The sequence below is a fragment of the Heteronotia binoei genome, chromosome 10 (assembly GCF_032191835.1).
Source record: "Heteronotia binoei isolate CCM8104 ecotype False Entrance Well chromosome 10, APGP_CSIRO_Hbin_v1, whole genome shotgun sequence".
In the NCBI taxonomy this organism is placed as follows: Eukaryota; Metazoa; Chordata; class Lepidosauria; order Squamata; family Gekkonidae; genus Heteronotia; species Heteronotia binoei.
In genome coordinates, this window is record NC_083232.1 from 58866462 (window position 1) to 58892348 (window position 25887).

Consider the following 25887-nt stretch of genomic DNA (forward strand, 5'->3'; position numbering starts at 1 on the left):
TACTGGTGTTCCAAGGTAAAACAAGGAAATGACAGGAGAGGGTGGACAGGGCTCAAATTAGCCACCAACTGTAAAGACAAGCATGAGCCTGGCATGCTGCTTCATACTACCATATTACTTTAGCTTCCTCCAACCAAACTATAATTTAGCAAGCTTTTATGTTAGCCTCTATAATACAGATTATACACTCTATAATAGCCTCTATAATACAGATTATGCACGTAACAAATTATACACTCATTTGTTACGAGTGCTGGATCTGACATAAATGGAACTTTGTTGGGCTGGGCCACATGACATAAAATGTAATGCCAGGTAGCGGATATATTAACTTTATAAAGGATACAGACAAAGACAATTAAAGATATTATTTTTTAAAACTTAAAATACAAACATGCTTATCTTAAAATACAAATATGGAGGAACAGCCACTCAGAGGATGGTCATATCCATCCCACTAAGACCAGCTATGCAACAAGTTCAGTAATGTTACTGATACTTGTATCTCATGCAATACTGAAGAAAAAAGCAAGAGTTTTATCTTAATGCAAAAACATGTAAATACAATCAGTGCTTTAAGTTAGGAAACCATATTGCTTAATATTAATAAAATGCTATTTTTATGCACAGTCCCTTCCCTTTTCAAGAAGAAACATACCAGATAAAATAAGTAGCTCAATGATTTCTGCATCTCCCAGATAAGCAGCAGCATGTAAAGGAGTCCTTTTTTCATTATCCTGCAACAAAGAAGAAAGGCTCAGTAAGTACACAATTTCCTATTTTCTACAAGATATCTTCAAATTGTGATATAAAGCAGTGGGAAGGAGTTTACAGAGTACAGTGGGGGGAAGTTAATATTTAACACAAAACAATGAAAAGGCATTATATAGTGGAGAGATCTGCTGCTGAAATAGAATCTAGAATTTTAAGCTTCATAATGAGTTCAACTTCAAATGTAAGACTTGATGGTGTTTAATGCTACCTCTAGCAGAAATGAAGAAATAAAACTCTTGATCCCAAACAATTCTCAACAATGACTTAACCACTGAAGGACTTATTACGGTGTCTTCTTTCCATTCCATTATAGCCATGGGCCAGTCACTCAATAACCTACCTTCCATGGTTGTTGCAAGGGTAAATGAAGGCAGAAGAAAACAATATATAAATCCCTGTGCTCTCTGGAGAATGAGTGGGGCAATACCAAGCTCTGGGACTGAGTTGGCCTCACTGATTTTTTCATTTTGGACATTTAGAAAGCGCTTTCTCTATTTCTTCCAAATAGAGCACTTAGTTCTCTATTTGGAAGTAAGTTCCATTTTTGGGGGGGGGGGGGGTGTTACTTCCAGTAGAGTGTTCTAAGAATGCAGTCTTAGTGGCTTACTGGGTTTAGGAAGGGACCTCCCCACCTTTCTCTTGAATACTAAAGACAAAGTTGGCAAAAGCCAGCATCCGATAACATTCAATAGATGGAATTTGCTCCAGATTAAGAGGTGCCAACTAGGGATGAGCACAAACTGGGAAAATGGAGGTTTGCAAGGTCTCATGAGTCACCATGAACCTTTCAATTTAACAAACTGGTTTGGTGCAGTGTTCATGGTTTGACAGTCACACCACCACTGTGGCACAATTCGCATTTAAATGCCTTCTGAGTTCACTTAATGAATGCATTTAAAGAGACCACTGTATCTTTAAATGAAGCCTCCAAGCTCTGCCAATACAAACCACCTGAACCTCCCAAAGCCTCATGGGAGGCTTGTGGAGGCCGGATGGCACAAACCAACATTTGTGAACCATGAAATGGGCCTAATCCACAACAAATTTCAGTTTATAATTTGGTTCATGCCCATCCCTAGGACCAACTCTTGGCACAGCGCCAACTCCAGCATTAGCTCAAACCAGAGCTTTTTTTGTAGCAGGAACTCCTTTGCATGTTAGGCTACATCCTCCAAGAGCTTACAGTAGGCCCTTTAAGAAGAGCCCTGTAAACTCTTGGAGGATTGGTTACATCAGGGGTGTGTGGCCTAATATGCAAAGGAGTTCCTGCTACCAAAAAAAACCAAACCCTGGCTGAAACAACAAATAGCTCAGATCACTAGAGCATTAAAAAGTTCTCCCATACACCATTTTTATATTCTTCTCTCAGCAACAGCTAATCACTTCAAAGTGTATGAAAATCAAACATCTTTGCTACTTTCTATAGTTTCACAGCCATTCATTGTAGCAAAACTGTACCACCATTTGCTACTACTGGCAGAGTATAGTATAAAGCAGAGGTCCCCAACCCCCGGGGCTGTGGACCAGTACCGGTCCGTGGCCTGTTTCTAAGTGGGCCACACAGCTGCCTGCCCACCCCCCTAGCGCAGACTCGCCGTCCCCCGTTTATACCACTTTAAGGCTGGGGAAGGTGCCATGAAGCGCTTTCCAGGCCAACCTCCCCCACCCCCTGCTGATCAGCTGATCCAATCAGCGGGGAAAATTGCAGCAGTGGTGGCAAGCGACCGCTGAAACGGCCGTAGTTTTCCCGGCCAATTGGATCAGCTGATCGGCGGGGGGGGGGAGGTTGGTCTGAAGGGCGCTTCACCTTCCCTGGCCTTAAAGTGGTAAAAACAGGAGGCGGTGAGGCTGTGCAGGGGCGGGTGGCAAGGCTGGGGGGGGCAGGGCAGAGAAGGAGGAGGAAACGGAGGGGGGAGGCACCGCGGGGGGCAGGGGGTGGCCGCTGGCTCTGGGGCCGCAGTGGGCCAGCCAGCCCCGGGGCCGGTCCCTGGGATAAAAAAGGTTGGGGGCCTCTGGTATAAAGAACTCCCAGATCACTAATTCTCAGTGGTGTTGAAAAGCTTCTTTCAGTAAGTGAAGTACTTTCTTGAACTTCAGCTTCTTCTGATCAATAATGTAATCTAGAGAAAGATTTCTTCCCCTTTCTGATTGCCACATATTCTGTTACACCCTAACACTTCAAACAACATTCTAGCACACCAGTAAAGATTTATACCAAATTACTTACTCATCCACAGTGCATTTTATATATGTTCAGTGCCAGCAATCAAAGCTATATGATTGGGATTTGGAAACATCTTCAGAATTCTTCCTGCTTATTTGTCAGCGCTCTCCCACACTGATTTATCTTCTTAATTGTGCTGCTTGGAATGGCAATTGAGGCAATTATGCAGGTCTTTTCAAATAACCATTCTGCCACTTGCTTTCTGCTGCAGCTGCTGCTCCTACCCCTGCCACCACTGTTGCCGGATGCATAGTTACCCCATCAAAACAGGAAGCTGGGGGTACCCACCAGTTGCTTCTCCCCAGCAAATCCCTACTAACTGCTTACTAAAGAGAAGCTGCTGCTTAAGTTTGCTAGACGTCTAGATCTTGTTTTACCCATGTAAGGAATATTCTGAGAGGCCTACTGGGCTTTAATGAACTTGGACTGGATCCTATGGAATTATTTATATAGTAAGTTACTTTTCAGAAGATTCAAAAAATTGGTGTACTCTCTCTCTCATAAAAGTGTATGACTCACTTGAAAGTCTGAAATAAATGCATTTTCCCTAGTTGGAAAGTTTAGCAGTCTGGTTACTTGTGTGCAACTGCCCTGGGGACCCACAGGGCTCAGCCTTGGACTCTTTCACACCCACTGAGATTTTAGTGTGAACACTCCATGGGGGAGCAACAGTGACATTTTGTCTTGGAATTTTATGATAAATTAACATAAAATAATTTGAATTTAAAATATGATTAAGATGACGTTGTACAAGTAGATTAACAGCTACAAAAATCCATTGCTTCTTTGCCAGATAAGATTCCAAGAGAACACACACATCTTCTGTCTGTTTCTGGTGCTTTCTTGTGGTAGTTTCTAATGATTAAGGACTTAATTAAGGGCTGCTTTTGTAACACATGAAAAGAGTTCTCATTGTTCTTGGAATTTTGTGGGGTTTTTTAAGAAGTAATTGCACAACATGTTCAGTTCTGAGCTGTGTGTGTGCTTGCCAAAATGCTCTGGCTAGTGGAAACTAGGTCTGGGGGTGGCACAATTATAACATGTAGCATATAAAAGTATAATGTAGGAAATCACAAGTTTTTGGTACCTTTCACCCAAATCAGACAGAAAATTATTTGAATTTCCAGATTTGTAGTGTACAGTAATAGGTTATAGTTTCAAGTAAAGTTAATATTTTTGGAGGAGAGACTTACAGGCAACCAAATGGCTCAGTTACTGTACACAGAAACCCAGTCCACCTCGTTGCGACAAAATTTGAATTAAAGTACAAGGGAGAATAGTGGGGGGAAACATCAAAAAGTTGCCTATGAAAAAGATACACAATGCAGACTTTGTTCCTATTACCAAAGAACCTTCAATCTTTTCACTGTAGGAAAGACTACAATATATAATGGAAAGGATGCAATCAAATAAAAAACTGATATTCACTACCTGCCATGAAGAACTTGTTCACGGCAAAATTCCTGAGGTATTCATAAGAGTCAGACCTGCTGGTTCATCTAATTTAGCATCCTGTCTCACACAGTGGCCGATAATTCCTCTGAGGGCCAACAACAGGGCGGTGGCTAAGGCCTTCACCTAATGTTGCCTCCTGGCTCTGGGACTCAGAGGTTTAGTGCCTCTGAACGTGGAGGTTCCCCTCAGTCACCATGACTAGTAGCCTTTAACATATCCTCCACAAATCTGTCTAATCCCCTTTTAAAGCTGTTTATTCCTGTGGCCATCACTACATCCTTTGGCAGTGAGTTCCACATTTTAATCACTTTATGTGTAAAGTAGTATTTCCTTTTGTTAATCCTGAACCTACTGCCCATCGGCTTCATTGGATGCCTGAGTTCGAGTATTTGTAGAGAGGGAGAAAAAACTCTCTTTGGCAACTCTCTCCACTCCATGCATAATTTTACAAACCTGTATCATATTCCCCTTAGTCATCTCTTCCAAACTGAAAAGTCCTAGACTCTTCAGCCTTTCCTCCTAGGGAAAGTGCTCCAACCCCCTAATCATCTTGCTTGCCCTCCTCTGTACTTTTTCCAGCTCTGTAATGTCCTTTTTGAGATATGATAATGAGTCCCCAACATAGAGCTATACAGGGGCATTTGACAGAGATGCTTGGTGAGGTTGTTACTAGAGTGCTTGGGGAGGGGGGAACAGCAGACAAATAAAAGGGTCATTCACCTCATTGTCCAAACAGTTGCTGTAGATAGCCATCCCTTCTCTGTGGTCAAAAATGCTGCTTGCTGCTGGCTGCTTCAAGACGCCTATCCCTGGTACATGCACCCTGCTCACACCACGCTTGAGCAAGGCCATGTTGCCTTCATTGTACAGAGCTGCCAGGGACCATGTGAAAGCACAGCGGGGTCCCACACTTGCAGGAGAATTGTGCACTTCAGGTCTGACTTCTGGACCTTCCCTCAGGTGCACAATGCGTATCTGTCACTGTCTATGCACTGGTGGCAACCCAGCAACATTGTGGATGGGAAAACTAGTGTTTCCCCCCACTGGAACCAATGGAGGATGGGGGCACCTTTTTGGGTGCCCATAGAACTGGACCCTGTTGTCATCTTTCTGAAACTTGGGGGTTCTTTTGAGAAGAGGCTCCAGCAGCTATGCTTCAAATGTGGTGTCTCTACCCCCACCCAGACCACTGAATATACCTCAGGATAGATTTGCCATTTACTTTAAGGGACCTGGAAAAATTCAGGATTCCTGAATATTTACTGAATCAGAATATCATACCAGCATTGGGATTTGGTAATATCAGGAAGTACCAATTGGGGGGGGGGGGGGGTCCAATATATTAAAATCTGAAAAAATGAATTTTTTTCCTTTCACACCCCTAGCATGTACACTATTTTACTAGGTAAACTATGCAGATCTCTTTCTTCATTTTAGTTAAAATCCACCACATTATTTTCAAGCTAGTAGCACCTTTGTCTCAAAAAGCTACTCTTTGTAATTAGCCCAGTTTCTTATTTTTGTAATTTCTGGTAGAAATTGAAGAAAGTGTTGCAGCTGGTCAGTTCACTTAAAACAACACAGAAAAATGGGACCACAGTCTCACAACTTCAAGAATTTAAAAAGACATTTACTGCTACCAAAATGTTGCCAGTTCCTAGTGAAAAATGTCCCACTGATGGCTTTGGTCATTACTTTTTGCTCAGAATGCTCTGAAAAAAACCAAGAACCTTGGCTCTCAATTATGTGGTTAGAATATCAGCCTTTAGCATGAGAAGCCTGGTTTTAAAATTTCACACTAGGTACTAATATCCTGAGTAGTTTGAATTTTCTAGTCTGCCAAGAAATGCAAAGGCCTATTTTAAAAAATTGGGAAGAACAATCTCCCCCCCACCCCTGCCTCAGACTTTTCCCCTTCATTCTTCTAATGGAAAAAAAGGAAAATTCCAGAAGGCATTGAAAAGAAATCTTACAAAATATTTTCTGATTTAGAATGAATGAAATGCTTTTTATGAACAGCCTTTTCTCACTTAAATTGAAATATACGCAATACTTAATTTGATATAAAACCTAAACTATGTTTACTTAATTACTTAATAAAATGCATCAATTATAACTACTGGCATGTAAAATTGCGCAATATGATATATTTATGAATTTTGAAAGTATAGTCTGAAAGTCTGAATTCTCTAAAAGAAAAAATGCAAGAATACTCAAGTGATTGAGAAGGAATTCTGGACTGCTGTAACCGTCGGAGGAAGGCAGCCGCTTGTCTCTTCGCTCCTACTAACGCTAAGTTGTTTTAATCTTTTAACTTTTATCTTGCCTTGATGGACGGAATTGTTTTTAAATAATCTTATCCTACCACCTCACTTTTGATATTTGGTGCCTCTGTTTTGTCTTTCCCAAGCTCTGGTTGTTTAATTAGTCAATAAGCCTCTGCCTTCGTTTTCCTAATCAGAAGCTGCTGCAGCTAATGACCTACAGCTGAAGTTTTATAAAGTTTTATAAAGTTTTACACAGTCTTAGCCTGTCTCTCAAAGACAGGGTTTTGTTTTTTTTGTGTGTTTTTTAGAATCTTTTAATTTGAACTGAAGGTTGAAATTAAGTCAACTCCTGCAAAGCAACAAGGCGGAGTGCAGTCGGCTACAGAGTTGGCTCTGACAAATTTGGCTTTTAAAGATATTTTACGATATTCTTAGCAGATGTTGTGGCTTTTATCTGTAAGTTTTAAGACATTAGTTGTTTGGTATTTGTTTTATTTATTTATTTTTTTATTCATTTTTATCAGGACAGGGCTAATTGCCACCCAACAGAACCCTCTTAATGGCATCAGGCAAGCGGCCAAGAGAAGTGGAGGAGGAATCTGCTTCTTTGCCACTTTGCAAACAGTTCAGGATAGAGGACTTTTTTACCTTAAACAATAAGTCCAAATCTGCTCTGCCATCATTTGCTATTGAAACATCGAATCGCTTCTCCCCTTTAGAAGACGAGGTAGAGCCTGCTGAAAAGGAGGAACCGACTAATGAATTGACTAATGAGTCTGATCACGAGGATGGCGTTGACTCTCAACTCCTGTCTGGGGTGGGGGCTTTAAAGGTGCAGCAGAGTCAGCATGATAATGAAGAAAGATCCATGTCTTCTGACGAACTTGCCCCAATTACCCTTATTGCAAGCACAGTGGATTGTATCTTTAAAAAGTTAAAGAGTTTAGAAGACCAAATTCTTGACCTTTCTTTAGAACTAAAGAGACTATCAGTGTCAATGGATAAAGTCTACTTAGCCCAGCTGGATGATACCTCTATTGGAGCTCTAGCCCCTTTAAAGCGATGTCCATCTGCAACTCAGGAGGTTGATCCCCGGAGCTCCTTTACGGAGTCTAAGGTCAGCGTGGGCCTTAAAAGGAACGTGCAACAATTGGTTCTACAGCCCAATAAGGTTTGCATCACTGTTTGTCCTTATGGCAGGAAGACCCCATGCTGGAGAAGTAAACTTTTAGCTAAATCCCATCTCTGTGAACTTCTTCATCTGAACTATCACAAAATTGACTTGATTACCATTGAATCTCTTAATGATCAGTCTCAAATGCAGAGGATTCTGCTTACCTTTCAATCCTCCAACATTCCTTCACTAATTTTGAGGCGAAAGAATTACCTATGGTCAAAGGGGGTTTTCCCTGTTCGATCTTTTATTAACTCTCAAACTAATGCTCTGCTGCCTAACCTGTCCGCAGGGGTCAGGACACGAAGTAATCCCCATCTCTTGAAGAACGCATCATCTTCAGCGGCAAAATATAAGGCTGCAATGTGTCTTAAGGTATCCAGATCTGGTCAGTCCCAAGCAAACCCCGAGTTGCATAATGAGTCATCAGTGCAGCCCTCTATGGATGTGACGCATAGTCCCCTTAATGTTTCATTAGAAGATGACCTTTTGCAGTCATTTGGGAGTCTTCCAGCAAAAGATCAACAGGCGATACTCATAAGACTTGAAGGTACTAAGCTGCAGCTGCAAAGGTCTTTAGAGCCGGGGAAATCAGTTCCTTCAATCAACCTAGATCCTGCAAGCAACCCCCTGCCCCCTTGTCCCCCATCAGCTGACTTAATTGATCTGTCTATGGAACTCTCTCTAACTGGCTCAAGGGCACCCCAACATAATGGTTGTATTTTCACTGATGACTCCAGGGTTCTAGAAAGGATATCCATTATCGATTGACTACCAGCTAGGGAAGCCACAAGGAAGATCCACATCATCTCCTGGAACATTGCTGGGTGGAAGAGTAAAGCGAATGACTCAGATTTTTTGGACTTTTTGAAATCCTTTGATTGTGTCTTCCTTCAGGAAACATGGGCAGAAGACAGTTTTAGACTGACGGATTTTAAAGTTTTTAATCTCCCCGCTTATAGATCTCACTCTAAAGGTCGCAGTAAAGCAGGCATGGCTGCTTTGGTGAAATCCAGCTTACCATTTAAGGTGATCCTCTTGGATCCTTGCCCGCCAATTGCCCAGGCTTTATTGCTGTCCTCCCCAGCACTGACCCTAATCATGATTAATGTTTATTTAGCCCCTTCTAATGGTGAGCTGGAGTTTGATGCTGTCTGGGAGAAATTTTCTGACTATGTGACGTCTTTGTCTAGGAAATTCCATACTGCTCAGCTCATGATTTTTGGTGATTTTAATGCTCGGATAGGCAGTAACAATCAGAAATGGATCTCTCATTTTGGCTTTGAAGCGGTTGAATCCCCTCCACTACAACTATGTTTACCCCGTTGTTCTAAAGATACTTTAACCAATAAGGCGGGTCTTAGATTAATTGAATTCTGCATAGCGCACAATGTTATAATATTTAATGGTCTCTCCAAATTTCCAGCTGCAAATGACTTTACTTTTTTTTCCACAAGGGGTTGCAGTGTGATAGATTTTTGTGTGGGCTCACCCAACCTTCTGTCATCTATCAATAACTTTTACATCGATCCGCGCACAGAAAGTGACCACCTGCCCCTAACTCTATCCCTACGATTGGATCTGGAGGTTAATATGGTATCACCTTCCCAATCCATGAAGGCCCCTGAGAATGTTCTAAAAAAAATCAAGTGGTCCCCGGCCCTAGAAAGGGAGTTTTCTTCCCTCTTTGGCTCTGAAGCGCTATGCAGATTAAGGGATTCAATCATAAATTCCAATTCAGATGATTCAATCCTTTCAGGATTTTCATTATTAATTGATTATTGTAGTGCCAAAGCTAAACCGGTGATCTTGTCTAGGTCTAGTTTCTCCAGCTGGTTCGATACAGATTGTTTAGCTTGGAAACAAGAACTGAGAGCTCATTTTAAAGAGGCTTGTCACTCCAAAGACCAATCAAAAATTAAGGCCTACATTGCTTACAAGACAGCCTACCTGGAGCTTACTACATCCAAAAAGAAAGCTTTCTTTCAGAATAAATGGGACCAACTTTACCACTCGATAAAATCTAATGATAATAAGGCCTTCTGGAGAATCATTTCAGGTAATCTAAAAAACAATTCTGTTACTGACCCAAATATCTCTGAGCAAACATGGGTTGATTACTTCTCTAACATTTTTGCTGCCCCATGTGTATCCCCTCCTATCTTAGCAAACCCCTCAGTTACTGATATGCCGGTCTGGCCTCCAGTAACTCTAGAGGAAATCAGTGAGTTATTGAAGGATTTAAAAGCGGGTAAAGCACCTGGCCCTGATGGCCTTCCCGCTGAGGTATTCACAAAGTTTGCCGATTGGTGGCTCTTGCCCCTTGCAAAATTGTTCTCTTTTATCGATCTGCATGGCTCCATCCCTGACTCTTGGCTTGACTCTATAATTATCCCAATATACAAAAGGGGGGGGTTGGAGTTACCAGAAAACTTCCGCCCCATTAGTTTATTATCTATAGTGGGCAAATTGTATGCAAAACATTTAGAACTCCGATTAACTGACTGGATGCGCCTAGGCAACATCATAGGTCCTGAACAGATTGGCTTTTCCAAAGGCAAATCTGCTATGGATCACTGCTGCACTCTGGCCTTCCTTGCTGAAAAATATATGCATACCGGGTCTAAAAAATTATATGCTGCCTTCATCGATTTGAAGGGTGCTTTTGATTCAATAGATAGAGCCCAACTATGGATCAAGCTAGGTTACCTGGGAATGGACCCTCGTTTGCTGTTTCTCTTGAGGAAACTTCATTCTAATACCTTTTGCCAAGTGAAATTTTCTTCTAGCGGTGACTTGACTAGTAAAATCCCAGTGTTAAAGGGGGTAAAACAAGGTTGTGTGCTGGCCCCACACCTTTTTAATTTATTTTTAACTGACCTGGCACAATTTTTGACCCCTATCAATGGTCATCCGCCTAAACTTGCAGGCCGAGCGGTCCCCTTATTACTTTATGCCGATGACACTACCATCCTCTCTTGTACAAGAGTGGGCCTGCAAAGGTATTTGAACGCCTTTTATGACTACTGTAATTGTAATTCACTTACTATCAATTATACCAAATCTAAAGTAGTTGTCTTTTCAAATTGCTGGGGCCCACAGAGATGGTTTATTGGCAATTCAACAATCGAGCAAACAAAAATTTTTAAATACTTGGGGATCACTTTTAACCACAAGTTAAGCTGGGTTTCACATCGTAACAACACCATCAACTTGGCTAAGTGTTCAGCTGCTCAAATTAAACAGTTTTTCTTTGCAAGGGGCAACCAATTAGTTCCAGCAGCTATTAAAGTATTCAAAGCCAAAACGCTTGCCCAAATCCTCTATGGTATCCCTATATGGATCTCAGCTTTTACCAGGAAAGTGGAGGGCATTCAAGCCTCATTCTTTAGACAAATTCTTGGTTTGCCAAAATGTGTGTCCTACTTTGCTCTCTGCTCTGAAGTGGGTCAGTCTTTGGTGGAGACAAAAGCCTGGATTGCAGTGTTTAAATTCTGGCTCAAAATTCATTTTAGAACAGATCCCAACAGCCTTCTTGATTGTATGAAAAGAGACCCATATATTTCGTCCTGGACAGCAGTGCTTCTGTCTAAACTCAATCAATTGGGGTTAGAGGTAGATGATTTTTCTACCTCTGAAGAGTCATATATCTTCAGATGTATTAAACTGAGACTGTGGGAATTGGAGGAAACGAAATTACGGCCAACTCTCCCTTATACTTGCTCTCCAGCTTCCTTAGGTCTTTATGCTTTTTGTGGCCAAATGCCCAATTATCTATCAGACCTAACCACTCCAAGTCATCGCAGGGCATTTATGTTGGCCAGACTAAACGCGTTTCCCTCCAAAGTTTTACAAGGGAGATATCAGCGAGTCCCTTTAGCCGACAGACTTTGCTCCTGTGGAGCGAATACCCCTGACTCAATCCAGCATATATTGCTTGATTGTTCTTTTTACCATAACCTCCGTAAAGATTTATTTGGCAAGCTTTCTTTTTCTCCAGATTTGTCTATTCTGCCACCCTGTTATTATTTATTGAGTGATACTGAGGGGGTGGTTAGTGAGGCTGTGGCAAAATTTCTGGCTGACATCCTTAAATTTAATTCTGACCATGTTTGAATGTATCTGTAAGCTCGGTTTTATTTTGATTTTATCTCCAATGTTTAAATTTTTATATTCTGTGTATTTTTATCTGAATCTATTATGCCATTAAAGGTTTGGTATGGTATGACTGCTGTAACCTATGCTGCCATTTTGCCAAAAATCTCTACCCCTCCCCCAAGAACAGACACCCCCCATGGCTTCAAAATTTCCAGAAATTTCACTTGTCTACACATGCAACACATCTCTCATCAGCAAACTCACATATTATAGTGAACTATAATAAACATAAAAGACCAAACTGGAAGTTACTTTGAAGACAGATCATCTGATCTCCCAATGAGGTTTTTTTTTTGGGGGGGGGGGAGAAGTATCTGGGGGGGTTTATTTACTTAATTTCTACCTTACCTGGCCCCAATGGGGACCCAAAATGGCTTACATCATTCTCCTCTTTTTTATCCTGTGTGGTAAGTTAGGCTGAGTATGCGACTGGCCCAGGGCCACTCAAAAAGCTTCCATTGCAAGTGGGGATTTCAACCTGGGTCTCCCAGACCCTAGTCTGCCACTATAACCACCATACCACACTGGCACTGAATACAATTTAAATCAGTGCCATAGAGCCTGGAGACAACAATTACAACCATGCCTTCCCCTTCTGTGCTACTCTCCTAATCAGTTTTTTTCTTGCCAAGGCTAAATGCAACCAACAGGGATGTTTTCAGTCACAGGGTGACTTTAATCCCTTCCTTCATTATTTATTTTATTCCATTTGCATCCCACCCTCCCCACAAGCAGGCCGGGGGGGGGTCCATCATAAAACTACACAATAAAATCCATTAAGTAATTCAAATGCATCTAAAATAATAGATCGGGGGAGTGGCTTTGACCAATATCCGGTCAGGAGCCTTTGCCTAACGCTCTCCCAGCTGGCTCCAAAGTTATATCTTTTTTTACCCCTTTAAATTATATTTTTGAACTTTTGAAAGATGCCTCCGAAAGGGGTGAAAAAGACCAAGCAGAAGGAAAAAAGCTTTCAGCCACTAACTAATTTCTTGGAACTGCCTTCCACCTCCCACGCAAGCTTGGAGAGATGTGAGGAACCACCTGCAGAAAGTCCTCTCACGGTGAATTTATTGTTTCAGGCAATGTCTAAATTAAGACAACAAATACGAGAGGACATAACTTCTATGCTTCAACCAATGTGTCAGCGTCTGGATGAATTAGAGAATTCTTGTAAGCAAGCAACTCAAACGGCGCAAGAAGCGTTAAAAAAAGCTCAAGAGATAACAGCAGATGTATGGACGAGGGAACGGATTTTAACAGTGGATTTTCGTAGCCGGGAGCTGTGCCTAAAATTTAGAGGCTTTAAATCAGATGTGGAAGCAGAAATGGACTTATATATATTCATGGCAAACTGGCTTGCTGAAGTAATCCACCTGGAGGTCGAGGTTCTTCCACTTATCCAAAAAGCATATCGTGTAGGCAAGGTATGTGAAGACAATTTGTCTTATACCAGAGATATTGTGGTGCAGTTTAAGGATTATCGAATGAGGCAAAGAGTCTTTGCAGAGGCTAGGGAGAGACGAGGCTTCGACTACCAGAGGTTTAAGATTCAGGTCTTTCCGGATCTCCCTCCTGAATTTTTAAGAATCAGAAGAGACCTTAAGGACACAACTGCCAAATTGCGGGACTTAAAAATTAAATATAAATGGCTACAATCAGGCAAACTATGTGTCCAAAAAGGCTTCACTTCGTTTACAGCATATGACGCAGCCTCTGGTGAGATACTATTATCCAAGTTAATTCCCTCCCCTCCCACATCAAGAGTTAATAAGAGAAAGGAATGCTCTCCTCTCATCCCTCCAAGGACAATCCGTGAATGTACTGAGGAAGTGTATGTGAATCTGGAAGAAAATATGGACTCTACTTAAAAGAAATTGAAGCAACAAGAAAAGGGAAAAGCTGAAGAAACTTATAATTTATAATTATTGATTTTTCTTTCAGAACTAAGAGTTGGGTGGGGACAGCTGGTGAGAGCACCTGGGTAATTTCCCTCCTTGTTTAATTCAGCCCAGGTGAAGAAGAAGAAGAAAGAGTTTTTCTTTTCTTTTTTTCTTTTTGACCTTAAACTTTAAGGTCTCCAGGGACTGAGATATATTGTTAGAATTTATTCTTTATGGATTTTTTTTGAGAGTAGAAGGAATAATCAAGAGAAGGAAGATAAGAAGCTATATTGAATGCGTGTGGCATTAAGTTTTTAAATAGCTGTTAGGGAAACTAGCATTGTTAAGCTTTATTATTCCTCTGCTATAAAAATATAGAAAATATAAATAGACATATATACATATATATATTAAGTGGTGTGGAATGGTAACACTTGAAATATCTTTAAATTGTGTTGTTTTTGATTTGTTATTATGGTACACCTACCTGTTGGAACAGGTAGTAATTGTAATGAGTCTATAATAAAATTTGAATAAAATAGTAGATCAGCATTAAAACTAATTGGTGTCTTGACAGATATCCACCCAATTGGGCCCAAGTGGTCACTTGAACCTGAGGTCACTGGAGGGGAGACCAGGCAATAAAGTGAATGCCCACTGGCTCAACGAAAGGCTTGATGGAAGAGTTCCATCTTACAGGCCCTGTGGAACTGTAATAAGTCCCAAAGGTCCTATTACACAGATCTCTAATGGAAGCTCATTCCACCAGATAGGGGCCAGGGCTGAAAAGGCCCCAGCCCTACACAAGGCAAGATGGATATCTCTGGGGCTTCATACTGCCAGGAGATATTGGTTTGTAGATAGCAGAGTCCTATGGGGCTCATATGGGGAGAGGCTGTCCTGAAGATATGCTGGACTTTGGCTATACAGGGCTTTAAAGGTAAGCACCAACACCTTGAAGTGGATCTGGCACTCAATAGACAGCCAGTGCAATTCATGCAGCACAGGGTGGATACGTGTCCATACAGACTACAAAGTCAACACCCGTGCTGCTGTATTCTGCACCAACTTCAGTTTCTAGAGCAAAATCAAAGGCAGCCCCAACCAGAGAGAGTTCCAGTAATCTAACCTGGAAGTAACCATTGTATGGGTCACTGTAGCCAAGCTGCTGGGAGTGAGATATGGGACCAGCTGCCTAGTTGTGATGGTGACCTGGGCCTTCACAGTCAGTGTGGTATCCAAGAATACCCCCAGGCTCTTGACATCAGCACCAACGGTGCCTCATCAAAGGCTGGAAACCTGATTCCCAATCCCCGCCCCCCGCAACCCAGGTGCAGGACCTCCATCTTCAATCGGTTCAGTTTCAGTAGGCTCTGTTGCTGCCATCCAACTACAGCTTTAAAAACTCTTTTCAGATTCTCTGGGGCTGTGTCTGGGCAGCTGTCTATTAGTAGACAGTGAGCTTCAAAACCAATTCAAATCAGACTCTCATGTGGATGCTTTTTAGGTACAACACAAATTGGAAGATCCAATCACAGATAATGTAACACTCAGCCCAAATGAGCCAAATATACCACAGAGTTCTGCAAAACTGGAGCACTTCCACACAAAAGAGACTTTGTTCTATTGCATCAGACCAACAGGGCTACCCATCTGAATCTATGTTAATAGCAGTAACACACAAATATACTATGCTTCAAATATACTCTGCTGGTGACATTTTGAATGCTAATTGGCTGGTCCTAGTAAAAGCAATTTTAGATTCTGTATTAGAATTTTGTGGGTGGTTAGAAGGACAAAAGCAGGACTTGAAGCAACACAGCTAGAAGCAGCAACTTTTGATTAATAAAAAATGACATTTATGGTGCCACAAACTGACCCATTCCTAACAACAGGAAGTTCTTTCCCTATGACAACTGTGCTTGTGTATTCCAGTTACAAAAAAGCATACTCAAGAATTCTTTTAAATAAAATTAATTCATTTTTTTAAAGCTGAGCCCAAACTATTTCAGTTAATTGACTTCTGCTTAGCTCTGTACTACACCTGTATATAGCTAGTGTATTTGTATTTGGTTATGCTCGAACTGTTGTATACAAACAGTATTGAAAGTTAATCAATCTCACACATTAACATTTTTAACAAGTGCATGCTAACACCTGCACAGCTTTTACACCAAACTATAATTCTTTAATTGTACAGATATCTTTTCAGAGACCTCAGTTCATGTTTAGTACCTCCATTTTTCAATTACATCCCATATTCACACATATTGAGGTATTTTATGCACTGACAATCCCACTGGATGTATCACTGTGGATCCAAAGAACATGAAACCAAGAGGAGTTTTACAAGTCAAACACAGAGATCTGCAGTTTAAGCCTCTTCACATGAGCAAACCTTCTATTTGCATCCTACCTGTGGTTTCCAGTTTCTTGTCTATTTTTTCCATCATTTGAAAAATGATAGTTGAGATTTAACAGTAGTTCTAAATACAGCAGTGATATTTGCTATTTTCCAGTCATCTGGTTCTTTTTTATTGAATTTTGCATCATGGGAACTACTGTAGCCAAGATTCAACTATATACATATAATCAAAAGAACAAGATCACATATTTCAATCATATCAGGAAAAATGGACAAATGCCAAGTAGTGAATTAAAGGGTTTCCTGTTTATGTACTTTTTTTTGCACCATAATGAAGTGAATGAATCACTGGATATTTACTGTGAAGGGGCCTTCTCCTTTGAGGAAAGGAGGACATCTTGGCAAGTAATTCCCACCATCGACTCAGGGAAGCACAAATAACTTTTTTCTCTTTCCTACCTTTGCTGTGGAAGTCACTCCCTTCTCAGTCTTCGTGACTCTGAAAGCAGTTAAAGTACACTTCACTCTACACACAAACACAACAAAAACAGTCACATGGAAGAGAGCAATGAGTAAGTAAAAACAGAATAAGATCTTGCCAATAACTTGACTGACACTGACTTCAGGAGAGACAAAATATCCTCCTTTTCTCAGAGGAGGAGGACCCTTCACAGTAAGTATCCAATGGTCCATTCTCCCTCTGAGCTGGAGGACATCTTGGTGGAACCTTCCAGAGCAGTGTCCTCATATTCGGGATGGGTCATCATTGTCTGCATCTAGGATATGGTAGAGCGCTCTTCTGCCAAAGGCAGCATCAGCTGAGTTATATGTGTTTCTTAAAAGGTGGAGATGGATGACCAAGTAACTGTCTTGCAGACTTCCTCCATGGTGGCGTGTCTGGCGAAAGTCGCATTGGTAGCAGCGCTCTTCACAGAATGGGTCATAATTCCAGGTGGGGTATCTAACTTGTGGAGCTTGTAGGCCTCGATAATGCAGGCTTTGAGCATACTATTGATGGCTTGACATGGACATTCTGCTTCCTTGTGGAAAAATGGATATGAACAGAGTGTCTGTTTTCCTAATATGCTCAGTTCTGCATATGTACGCTTTAAGCGCTCTCCTCACATCCAGTGTGTGCCACATCCCTTCCCTCAGGTGGTTGGGGTTCAGACAGAAGGATGAAAGGCAGATCTCCTGAGACTTGTGAAAACCAGAGTTGACCTTTGGTCTAAAGGTTGGGTCAGTTCTCAGAACTACCTTACGTCTGTGGAAGATGCACAGCTCAGACTTGATGGATAGCTTTGATACTCTTCTTGCTACAAGAAATAGGTTTTTTGTTCTAGGGAGATTTCTCTAATCGGCTCAAAGTGTGGTCTTCTGAGTGAAGAAACTACTGCATGCAGCTTCCACATGGAAAACCTATATACCTGTGGTGAATCTTTCAAGGCTCTGTCCCTAAAAAAAGCCATAAATGTGGATGTTTTGATAGACTGAATCCTTTAATCTGAGGTAACAACACTGATAGTGCTGCAACCTGATGTCTAAGAGTGGGTGCTTTTAGACTTCCGGCAAGTCCTTCTTGCAGAAATGTCAGCATGGATTTGAGCTGAAGATTTAAAGAATTGATTCCTTTCCTTCTGCTCCACCTAACAAATGCTTTCCATGAAGTGTTGTAGATCCTGTTAGTCGACTGCCTTCTGGATGCCAAAAGAACAACTGTTATTTCTTGAGCATAACCTAGTTGAAGAAAGTTGTTCCTTTCAACTTCCAGGTGGTCGAATACAACCACTCTGGATGCGAGTGCCAAAGTAGGCCTTGCTAAAACAAGTTTGGAGCTAATGGAAGTCTGAGAGATAGATTGGTCAACAATTTTTGAGTGGCTGAAAACCACAGTCAATGGGGCCAGAATGCTGCCACTACCTCTGCCTCCCGATCCTTGATCTTCCTGATCATTTTGGGTACTAGTGAAATAGGAGGCAAAGTGAACATTAGGCCCCTTTGGCCAGTGCGATGTCAGAATGTTGGTCACTTTGGCTTTGGGAATGGAAGAACCTGGTGAAGAACCAATCAAGTTGGTGGTTCATTGGTGATACAAAAAGATCCATCAGAAGGAACCAAAGTGATTTGTGATTACCCTGAACAGATCCTTTTTGAAAGATTATTCTCTGTCTTGGCCTGACTGTCTGCTGAGTCAATCCACTTGGATGTTTGTGGTTCCCTTTATGTGTTCTGCTTTAATTGAAGCCATGTTCTTCTCCACATTAAGCCAAGATTTTGGTCGCTTCCTTGTGGAGCACTGAGGGCCTGGATCCCCCTTGTTTGCTGAAGCATGTCTTAGCCAATATGTTGTCTGTTCTTATTAAGATATGGCAATGAGTTAGCTGTGGACCCAAATGCAGCAAAATAAGGTAAATAGCTCGAAGTTCCAGAAGACTATTGGGTATTTTTGTTTCTGTTTTGGTCCATTGGCCCCGTAATGGTACCTCATCCAATGCCATTTCCCATCCCAACAGGCAGGCATCTGTGAAGATCTGCTTAATCTCCGGAAACCAGTATTGCTTGCTCTGAAGAAGACTGAACATTCTCATTCAACAAACTATACTGCTTTTCACCTTGAGTGGAACTCAGATAGAGAGGTCCTCTTTAATCTGGTTCAAAAGGGTTTCAGCAGTTGCTGTAGATGTCTCATGTGAAATGCTCCCCACTGGACCACGTCTATGTTTGAAATCAAGAGGCACCCATTAACTTGGCAAGCATCATCAATGAAGATGATTGTTTCTGACGACTGATACGGAAATCTCTTTAATCGTTTTTGCCTTCTTGTCCATCAAGAAAAGGCAGCTGGTTGCAGTGTCTATGAAGACGCCCAGGCCCTCCAAGCACCAAACTGGTTCATTGTACTTTTATCATGAATCCATGATTTTGCAGGCATCGAACAATTGCCTCTGTGTCTACCTGTGATTTGAGCCTGGAACTCGATCTGATCAACAAATCATCCAAGTAAGGGTGGATGAGGGTGACTTGTTCCCTTAGTTTTACAACAGGATTGATCAAGATCTTGGAGAAGACGTAAGAGAAGTTGAGAGTCCAAATGGGAAAATCCCTGAATTGCTGATGGTGCTCTCTGACACAGAATCATAGAAATCTCCTGTAGCCCAGAAAGACTAGGACATGGAGGTAGGCCTCCATGAGGTCTATGGAGGTGAGGTATTCTTCTGGCTGTAGGGATTTGGTGATCAAATTAAGAGTTTTAATTCTGAAGTGCTGTGGCTTCATGAATTTGTTGTGGCTTCATGAATTAGATCCAGTATTGATCTCCAATCTCCATTCTTTTTTGGATCCACAAAGAAAATGGAGTACATTCCATCACCCTTTTCTGGGTGAGAAACAAACTCAATGGCCTGGATACAGAGAAGTCATTGGACCACCTTGTTCATTCTGAGTTGTTTGTCTGGGGTCTTGTGAACAGGGAACACTAGAAATTGTTGTGGTAGAGGACTGACAAACTCTACTGTGTACCCTTTGGTCACTATCTCTACAGCCCAGCTATCTTCTTGCGAGGTGATCCTGGAATCCCAGAAGTTGATGAGCCATCCCCCACCACAACCTATGATGACTTATGCTTTGGAAGATTATCTGTCCTGATCAGCTCTTTCTGTCCTGTTGTTTGCTGCTTGTTAAATCTGAGGTTGGAAAGCTTCTCTTCTGAATGATTGTTTTGAAGGGCCCCAATTAGATTTTCTGTTATTTTGTTTAAATCTGAGGAGGGCGTGTTGGGAATGAAAGGAAGAATTCCTAAAAGGTCTCTTGTCATTGTGCCACAATGTTCTGGGTAGTGCCTTTTTCTTATCCCTGGTCTCCACCAGCATCTTATTGAGAGCCTGTCCCACTGTTGTGGCTTATTGTTGAGAGCTTATTGCTGTTGAGAGCCTTATTGAACAGCCTGTCCCACTGAAATGGATAAGCTGTGACTATCGCTTTGGAATGACATTTGGCTTGTCAGATGTACAACCCTAGTGTCTTCCTAGCTGCAACTGCAGAGACCATAGCCCCTGAGGAAAAGATCAATCTGCTGTAAAGGAAGTGACTTTGAGGATCCTGTTGGCTCCTTAGATGAAGAGACAACTGTTATTAGAAGAAGCTGAACAATCTTTCTGGTCAAAACAATGGCCATTCTGGATACTATGGAAACTGTTGAAGATGCCTTAATCATCATGGCCTTGTGGGCCTTCTTTAGAGTGAAGTCAGCTTAGCCCTCTTGTCCATACTATCCCAGACAAAATCTTGGCAATCTTACAATAAAAGACCACAGGACTGCAAAGCAGTGACTGGAGCATCGGCCAGGGGAATCTGCAATAGCTCGTTCATGAAAGATGGCAGGGCATATAATTTTTTTTAATGAACCTTGGATATTGTCTGTTCGATTGACCCATTCAGCCTTTAGTAGTTTTTCAAAAAAATCCAGTAATGGAAAAATCCTCTCAGCCATACTAGGTCTGGGGAAGAATCCTTATTTCACTTCAGTCTGCTCTTGTGATCTGAAGCAGTAGGGACCTGATCCTCTCCTGTGGGGGCCTCTTGGACCTCTAAGGCTGCCATAGTTTGTTTGTTTTTTATATCAATAGCCATCTGGCTTAAACAATCTAATAGACTGCTCAGGAATCTCAATCTCATCTTCCTCTTCATCAGAGAAACTCCTCCTATTCCATTTCATCTGGATTGCTATCCGAGGAGAGATCTACCCTCCCATTGTGAGTTATCTCTCCATCTTTCCCTACTAATGGCCTCTTTCTGGGCTGCTTTGGTGGGCCAGTTAAGTCCTTTTCCCACTGGAATAATTCCACCCGAACTCCCTTGCCTTGGTGGGAAAGTGAAGGGAGGTGGTAGTGAAATGGGCTTTGTCTGATCTGAGGTCTCCCTTGTGGCAAAAACTTTCACTTTCTTCCTTCAAAGTCTGTCAAACGAGGGACAGGAATTCAGGGGGGATGTTACACATATGCCACCCCAAGCTGTCATCCAACTGGGATCCCAGCTCCATGAGTATTGTTGCCACTGCCATCTGTTGTTGTTGGGTTCTCCATCTGTTTGTTGGAGAGCCAGTTTGGTGTAGTGGTTAAGAGCGGTGGACTCTAATCTGGAGAACCAGGTTTCCCCACTCCTCCACATAAAGCCAGCTAGGTAATGTTGGGTCAGCCACAGTTATCTCAGAACTCTCTCAGCCCCACCTACCTCACAGGGTGTCTGTTGTGGGGTGAGAAAGGGAAGGTGATTGTAAGCTACTATGAGACTCCTTCGGGTAGTGAAGGCTGGGGTATAATCACTTAATTCCAAAAAAAGGAAACTCTGTTAAAATGAAATGACAAGAAAGTTTAAAGGGAGAATTAAGAGGATCAAATCCCTCAAGGATGCCTGGAAACTCTTTAAGATTGTTCTAATTGAGGGCCAGATAGAATTAATATGTCAAATAAGGAAGGAAAGGAAAGGTCCCCTGTGCAAGCACCATTTGTTTCCGACTCTGGGGTGATGCTGCTTTCATAATATTTTCACTGCAGACTTTTTAATGGGGTGGTTTGCCATTGCCTTCCCCAGTCTTTTACACTCCCCCCCCCCCCAAGCAAGCTGAGTACTCATTTTACCGACCTCGGAAATAATAAGGAAGGACACTGCCAAATGTAAAAAGATGCCCATGTGGTTAATGACTCAAGGAAGCCATAAAAGGCAAAGGCTTCTTTTAAAAAGTGGAATGTTTCCTCAACCAAGACAAGCCAGGGGACGGGGGGGGGGGGGGGCACAGGTTCTGGCAAAACAAATGCAAGTTGACAATAAGGCAAGCAAAAACTGAATCTGAGAAGATTGCCAAAATGTTAAAACAACAAATAAGCATGTCTTCAAATACATCAGCAGCAAGAAACCAGCTGGGGAGGCAGTTAGGCCTCTGGGTAACAAAAGAATGAAAAGATTGCTTAAGGAAGGTGGGAAGATGGCAGGAAAACTAAGTTAAACTAAAGTGACAAGAGATGGAGTTGCAGGACAACTAGGCAACTGAAAACTAGCAAGTGTGCAGGTCCAGAAGGCACATGACTTCTAAAGGAACTCAATTGTGAAATGGCTGTTCAATTAACATATAACTTGTGGCTAATTCTTCCACCAATTTTTCGTTAGATTAAGATTTTCTTTGGGGGGCGGGCATTACAATAAGGGAAAAGACTATATACTTAGAACACAGAATCAGAACAGACCTTCAGGGTCATCTAGTCCAACCCCCTGCACAATGCAGGAAATTCACAAATGCCTTCTCCTAAATTCACGGAATACTTAAACATCTCAACCGTCATGTCATCACACAGACAAGCAGAAAGGTTTAAGGCTTAATGGAGTGTTATTTATCTCCATATCATGAAAGCTTAAACTGTTCATTACTACCCATTAAGCCTCTATTAATGAGACAGGACATTTTTATTCAGTTGGCAACCCTATAAGCAAAAGGCCTGCTTATCCTGGCATTTTGGACTGGATTTTCCCTCCCATTCAGAAATAATGTCCTCTCTGTTCTGTGGTTTCAGTGCTCAAAGCATAGAAAACACAGCTTCAGACACCAATTGTTGTGAGTCTGCCAGACCACAGCACATATGCTGTGGGATCCATGTGGTCTTAAACAAGGAAGTGCCTATGCACCCATGTAACAGATATGCCTTGTGAGTCATAGCCTCACTGGGAGAATGCAAAGAAATATGGGAAATGTCCATTACAATCGATATATATCTTAATATAACTAAAAAAGTACTCTCTTCACAACAGCACTACATCCCCTGGATATTAAGGTTTACAGATATTAAGGCAATTGATTAGAATGTAGATATTGGTGACATGACAATTACAACAGACTGTAATCCAACATTAGGTGGGAGTCTACTATAACAAATGAATTCTGGATTTAAAAATATTATATGAATAAAAGTATAAAGGCATCTCCCTTCTTTCTCTTGCCCCAGAACAGGAGAACCAGCATGCTGTAGTGGTTGGAACGGTAGACTAGGATTTGGGAGACCCAAGTGTAAACCCCCCACTCCTAGTTTTGCCATGGAAACTTTCTTAGCTATCTTGGGCTAGTCACACACTGTCAGCTTAATTTATAATACATGGTGGTTATCTAGAACAGCGGCCCCCAACCTTTTTGGCACCAGGGACCAGTTTTGTGGAAGACAATTTTTCCACAGACCAGGGGGGGGGGGGGGGCATGGTTTCAGGATGATACAACTGTGCACCTTATTTCTATTAGTTTGGTGTGATGGTTAAGTGTATGGACTCTTATCTGGGAGAACAGGGATTGATTTCCCACTCCTCCCCTTGCAGCTGCTGGAATGGCCTTGGGTCAGCTATAGCTCTCACAGAGTTGTCCTTGAAAGGGCAACTTCTGGGGTGAGTTCTCTCAGCCCCACGCACCTCACTGGGTGTCTGTTGTGGGGGAGGACAGTCAAGGAGATTGTGAGCCACTCTGAGATTTGGAGTGGAGGGAAAGATATAAATCCAATGTTGTCTTATTATTATTACTACATTGTAATATACAATGAAATAATTATACAACTCACAGCCCGGTTGCTAAGAGGCCACGGACCAGAACCAGTCCATGGACCAGAGGTACCAGTCCATGGTCTGTAAGCAACAGGGCCATGATTTGTATAATTATTTCACTATATAGTACCATGTAATAATAGAAATAAAGTGCACAATTGTATCATCCCAAAACCATCCCTCCCCTCCATGGAAAAATTGTCTTCCATGAAATTGGTCCCTGGTGCCAAAAAGGTTGGGGACCACTGATCTAGAATTTAAAATGGAGGAGGAGTGTACAATGGGTGCAGTCTGAAGAATTTGATCATATGAGGAAAGTAGTTCTTTGCTGTATGCTTTACTGAAAATGAGCCCTCATATCTTTTTGGAAGGCATGGCTAAATCTTATGTTGCAGATATACAATACTACTATTACTACTACTATTATTATTCCACATAACTGCTTACGTTAGGAATATTAGAAATATATTTGCTTTCAAAGGCCAATCTGAAATTCTAACAAGAAGCCTTGGTGTTTGAGTTCAGTCATTTGATTTTAATGATGCCTTTTTAAAGAGCTAATGCCCAACATTATTCAGGATACAAAAAATGTGTCTTTTGTTACAAAATAAATAAAAAATGCTTAATCAAAAGTACAACTCATGACTCAATGATGACCCTAGCAAAAAATTACAAAAGATTTTTATTCTAATATTGCATTCCCTGAAATGCACTCTATATCAAAACGTATCTTTTACAGCTCCACCCCGCCCCCACAAGTGTTTGGCTATTTTGACATTCCATACATTTCTGTTGTTCTTTGCTGCTACCCCCCCCCCCCCCCAAAATGGTATTTCTGTATTCAGATAAAATAACCACCACAGTCAGAGCTGGCGCGTGGGAGTAGGTGGGGTAGGCAGTTGCCTAGGGTGCTACCTCTCTCCTGATGAGCCAGACCCGAGGCTTGCATTGCAAGTGTCGGCTCTCCCTGCCCTGATCAGACTTCCTGCAAAGCAAGAAGCCTAAGCGGGAGGCGGGGGGGGGCTTGCTTTCCACGCTCCTTGCAGGAGCGCAATAGGCAAGCGTCGTCTCTCCCAGCCTTTATCAGGCTTTCTGCAAAGCAAGAAGCCGGGGGGGGGGGGGGGTGCTTGCGTGCCGCGCTCCTTGCAGAAGCATGATACACAAAGTTTTCTCCAAGAGACTTGATCTCTGCTGTCTGGAGACCATCTGTATTTCTGGAAGACTTCAAGGCACCTTTATTTGATGGGCAGCCTGCATGCAGACGTTACACTATGCAAACCTTAAGCTTATGCAAACCATGGTTTATAAACTGTGGTTTATTGCATCATCCAATTGCAGCCAACACAGGATCATAATGGACCAAGGATCCACTAATTCTAGCATCCTGTTCCCAAACTTGGTTGGCTAAGTTCTTCTGCAGAGAGAAAACAGGCAACCACTACTGGTAATCTCTACAACTGGTACAGCACAACTGCATCTGGAAACTCCCTTCAGCCATTGTGGCTAGTGTTGTTTATAGCCTCTTTTCCTATGAAGCTGTATAATCATTGGGCTATCAAAGTTTTTATTGTTGTGAATGAATGGGGGGAAAGAATGAGGTGTAGTTAAAGAAATCACAATCTACATACAGTTTGACTACCTGGAGAAGCCTGGAAAGAGCTCAGGTATCAGAATTCTGCTCCTCCCTCTCCCTTTACTTCATACACTACAAGCTAATTAATTACTCACTGTTCTCTGGCAAACCATAGTTTGCCATTACATCCAAACTGATATTAGGGGTTGTGTTGGCTTTAGTGCTTCTTTTAACCCAGTTACTACTATCACAGTCTGCTTATTTTTCAAAGACACTCTATATAAAAGTATTCAAAAATCAAACACCAATAAGAAATCTCAACATATGAGATAAAGCAGCACTAGGATAAAAATTATGGCTATTACATGACAAGCCATTTGAAACATTCCTGGATGAGACATTCAGAAATTAAAATGACTTATTTTATCCTCTAGTGCAGCTG

General features: G+C 41.8%; 1 protein-coding gene across 2 annotated transcripts in view; it reads right to left on the minus strand.

The window, feature by feature from the left end:
• The window catches only part of ANKRD28 (ankyrin repeat domain 28), a 137241-nt gene that overhangs the window by 51074 nt on the left and 60280 nt on the right, over positions 1-25887 (minus strand). For both annotated transcript variants that reach the window (XM_060248723.1, XM_060248721.1), the window contains exon 3: positions 659-737. In XM_060248723.1, the coding sequence (XP_060104706.1) occupies positions 659-737 (79 nt within the window). The remainder of the gene's footprint in view (positions 1-658; positions 738-25887) is intronic.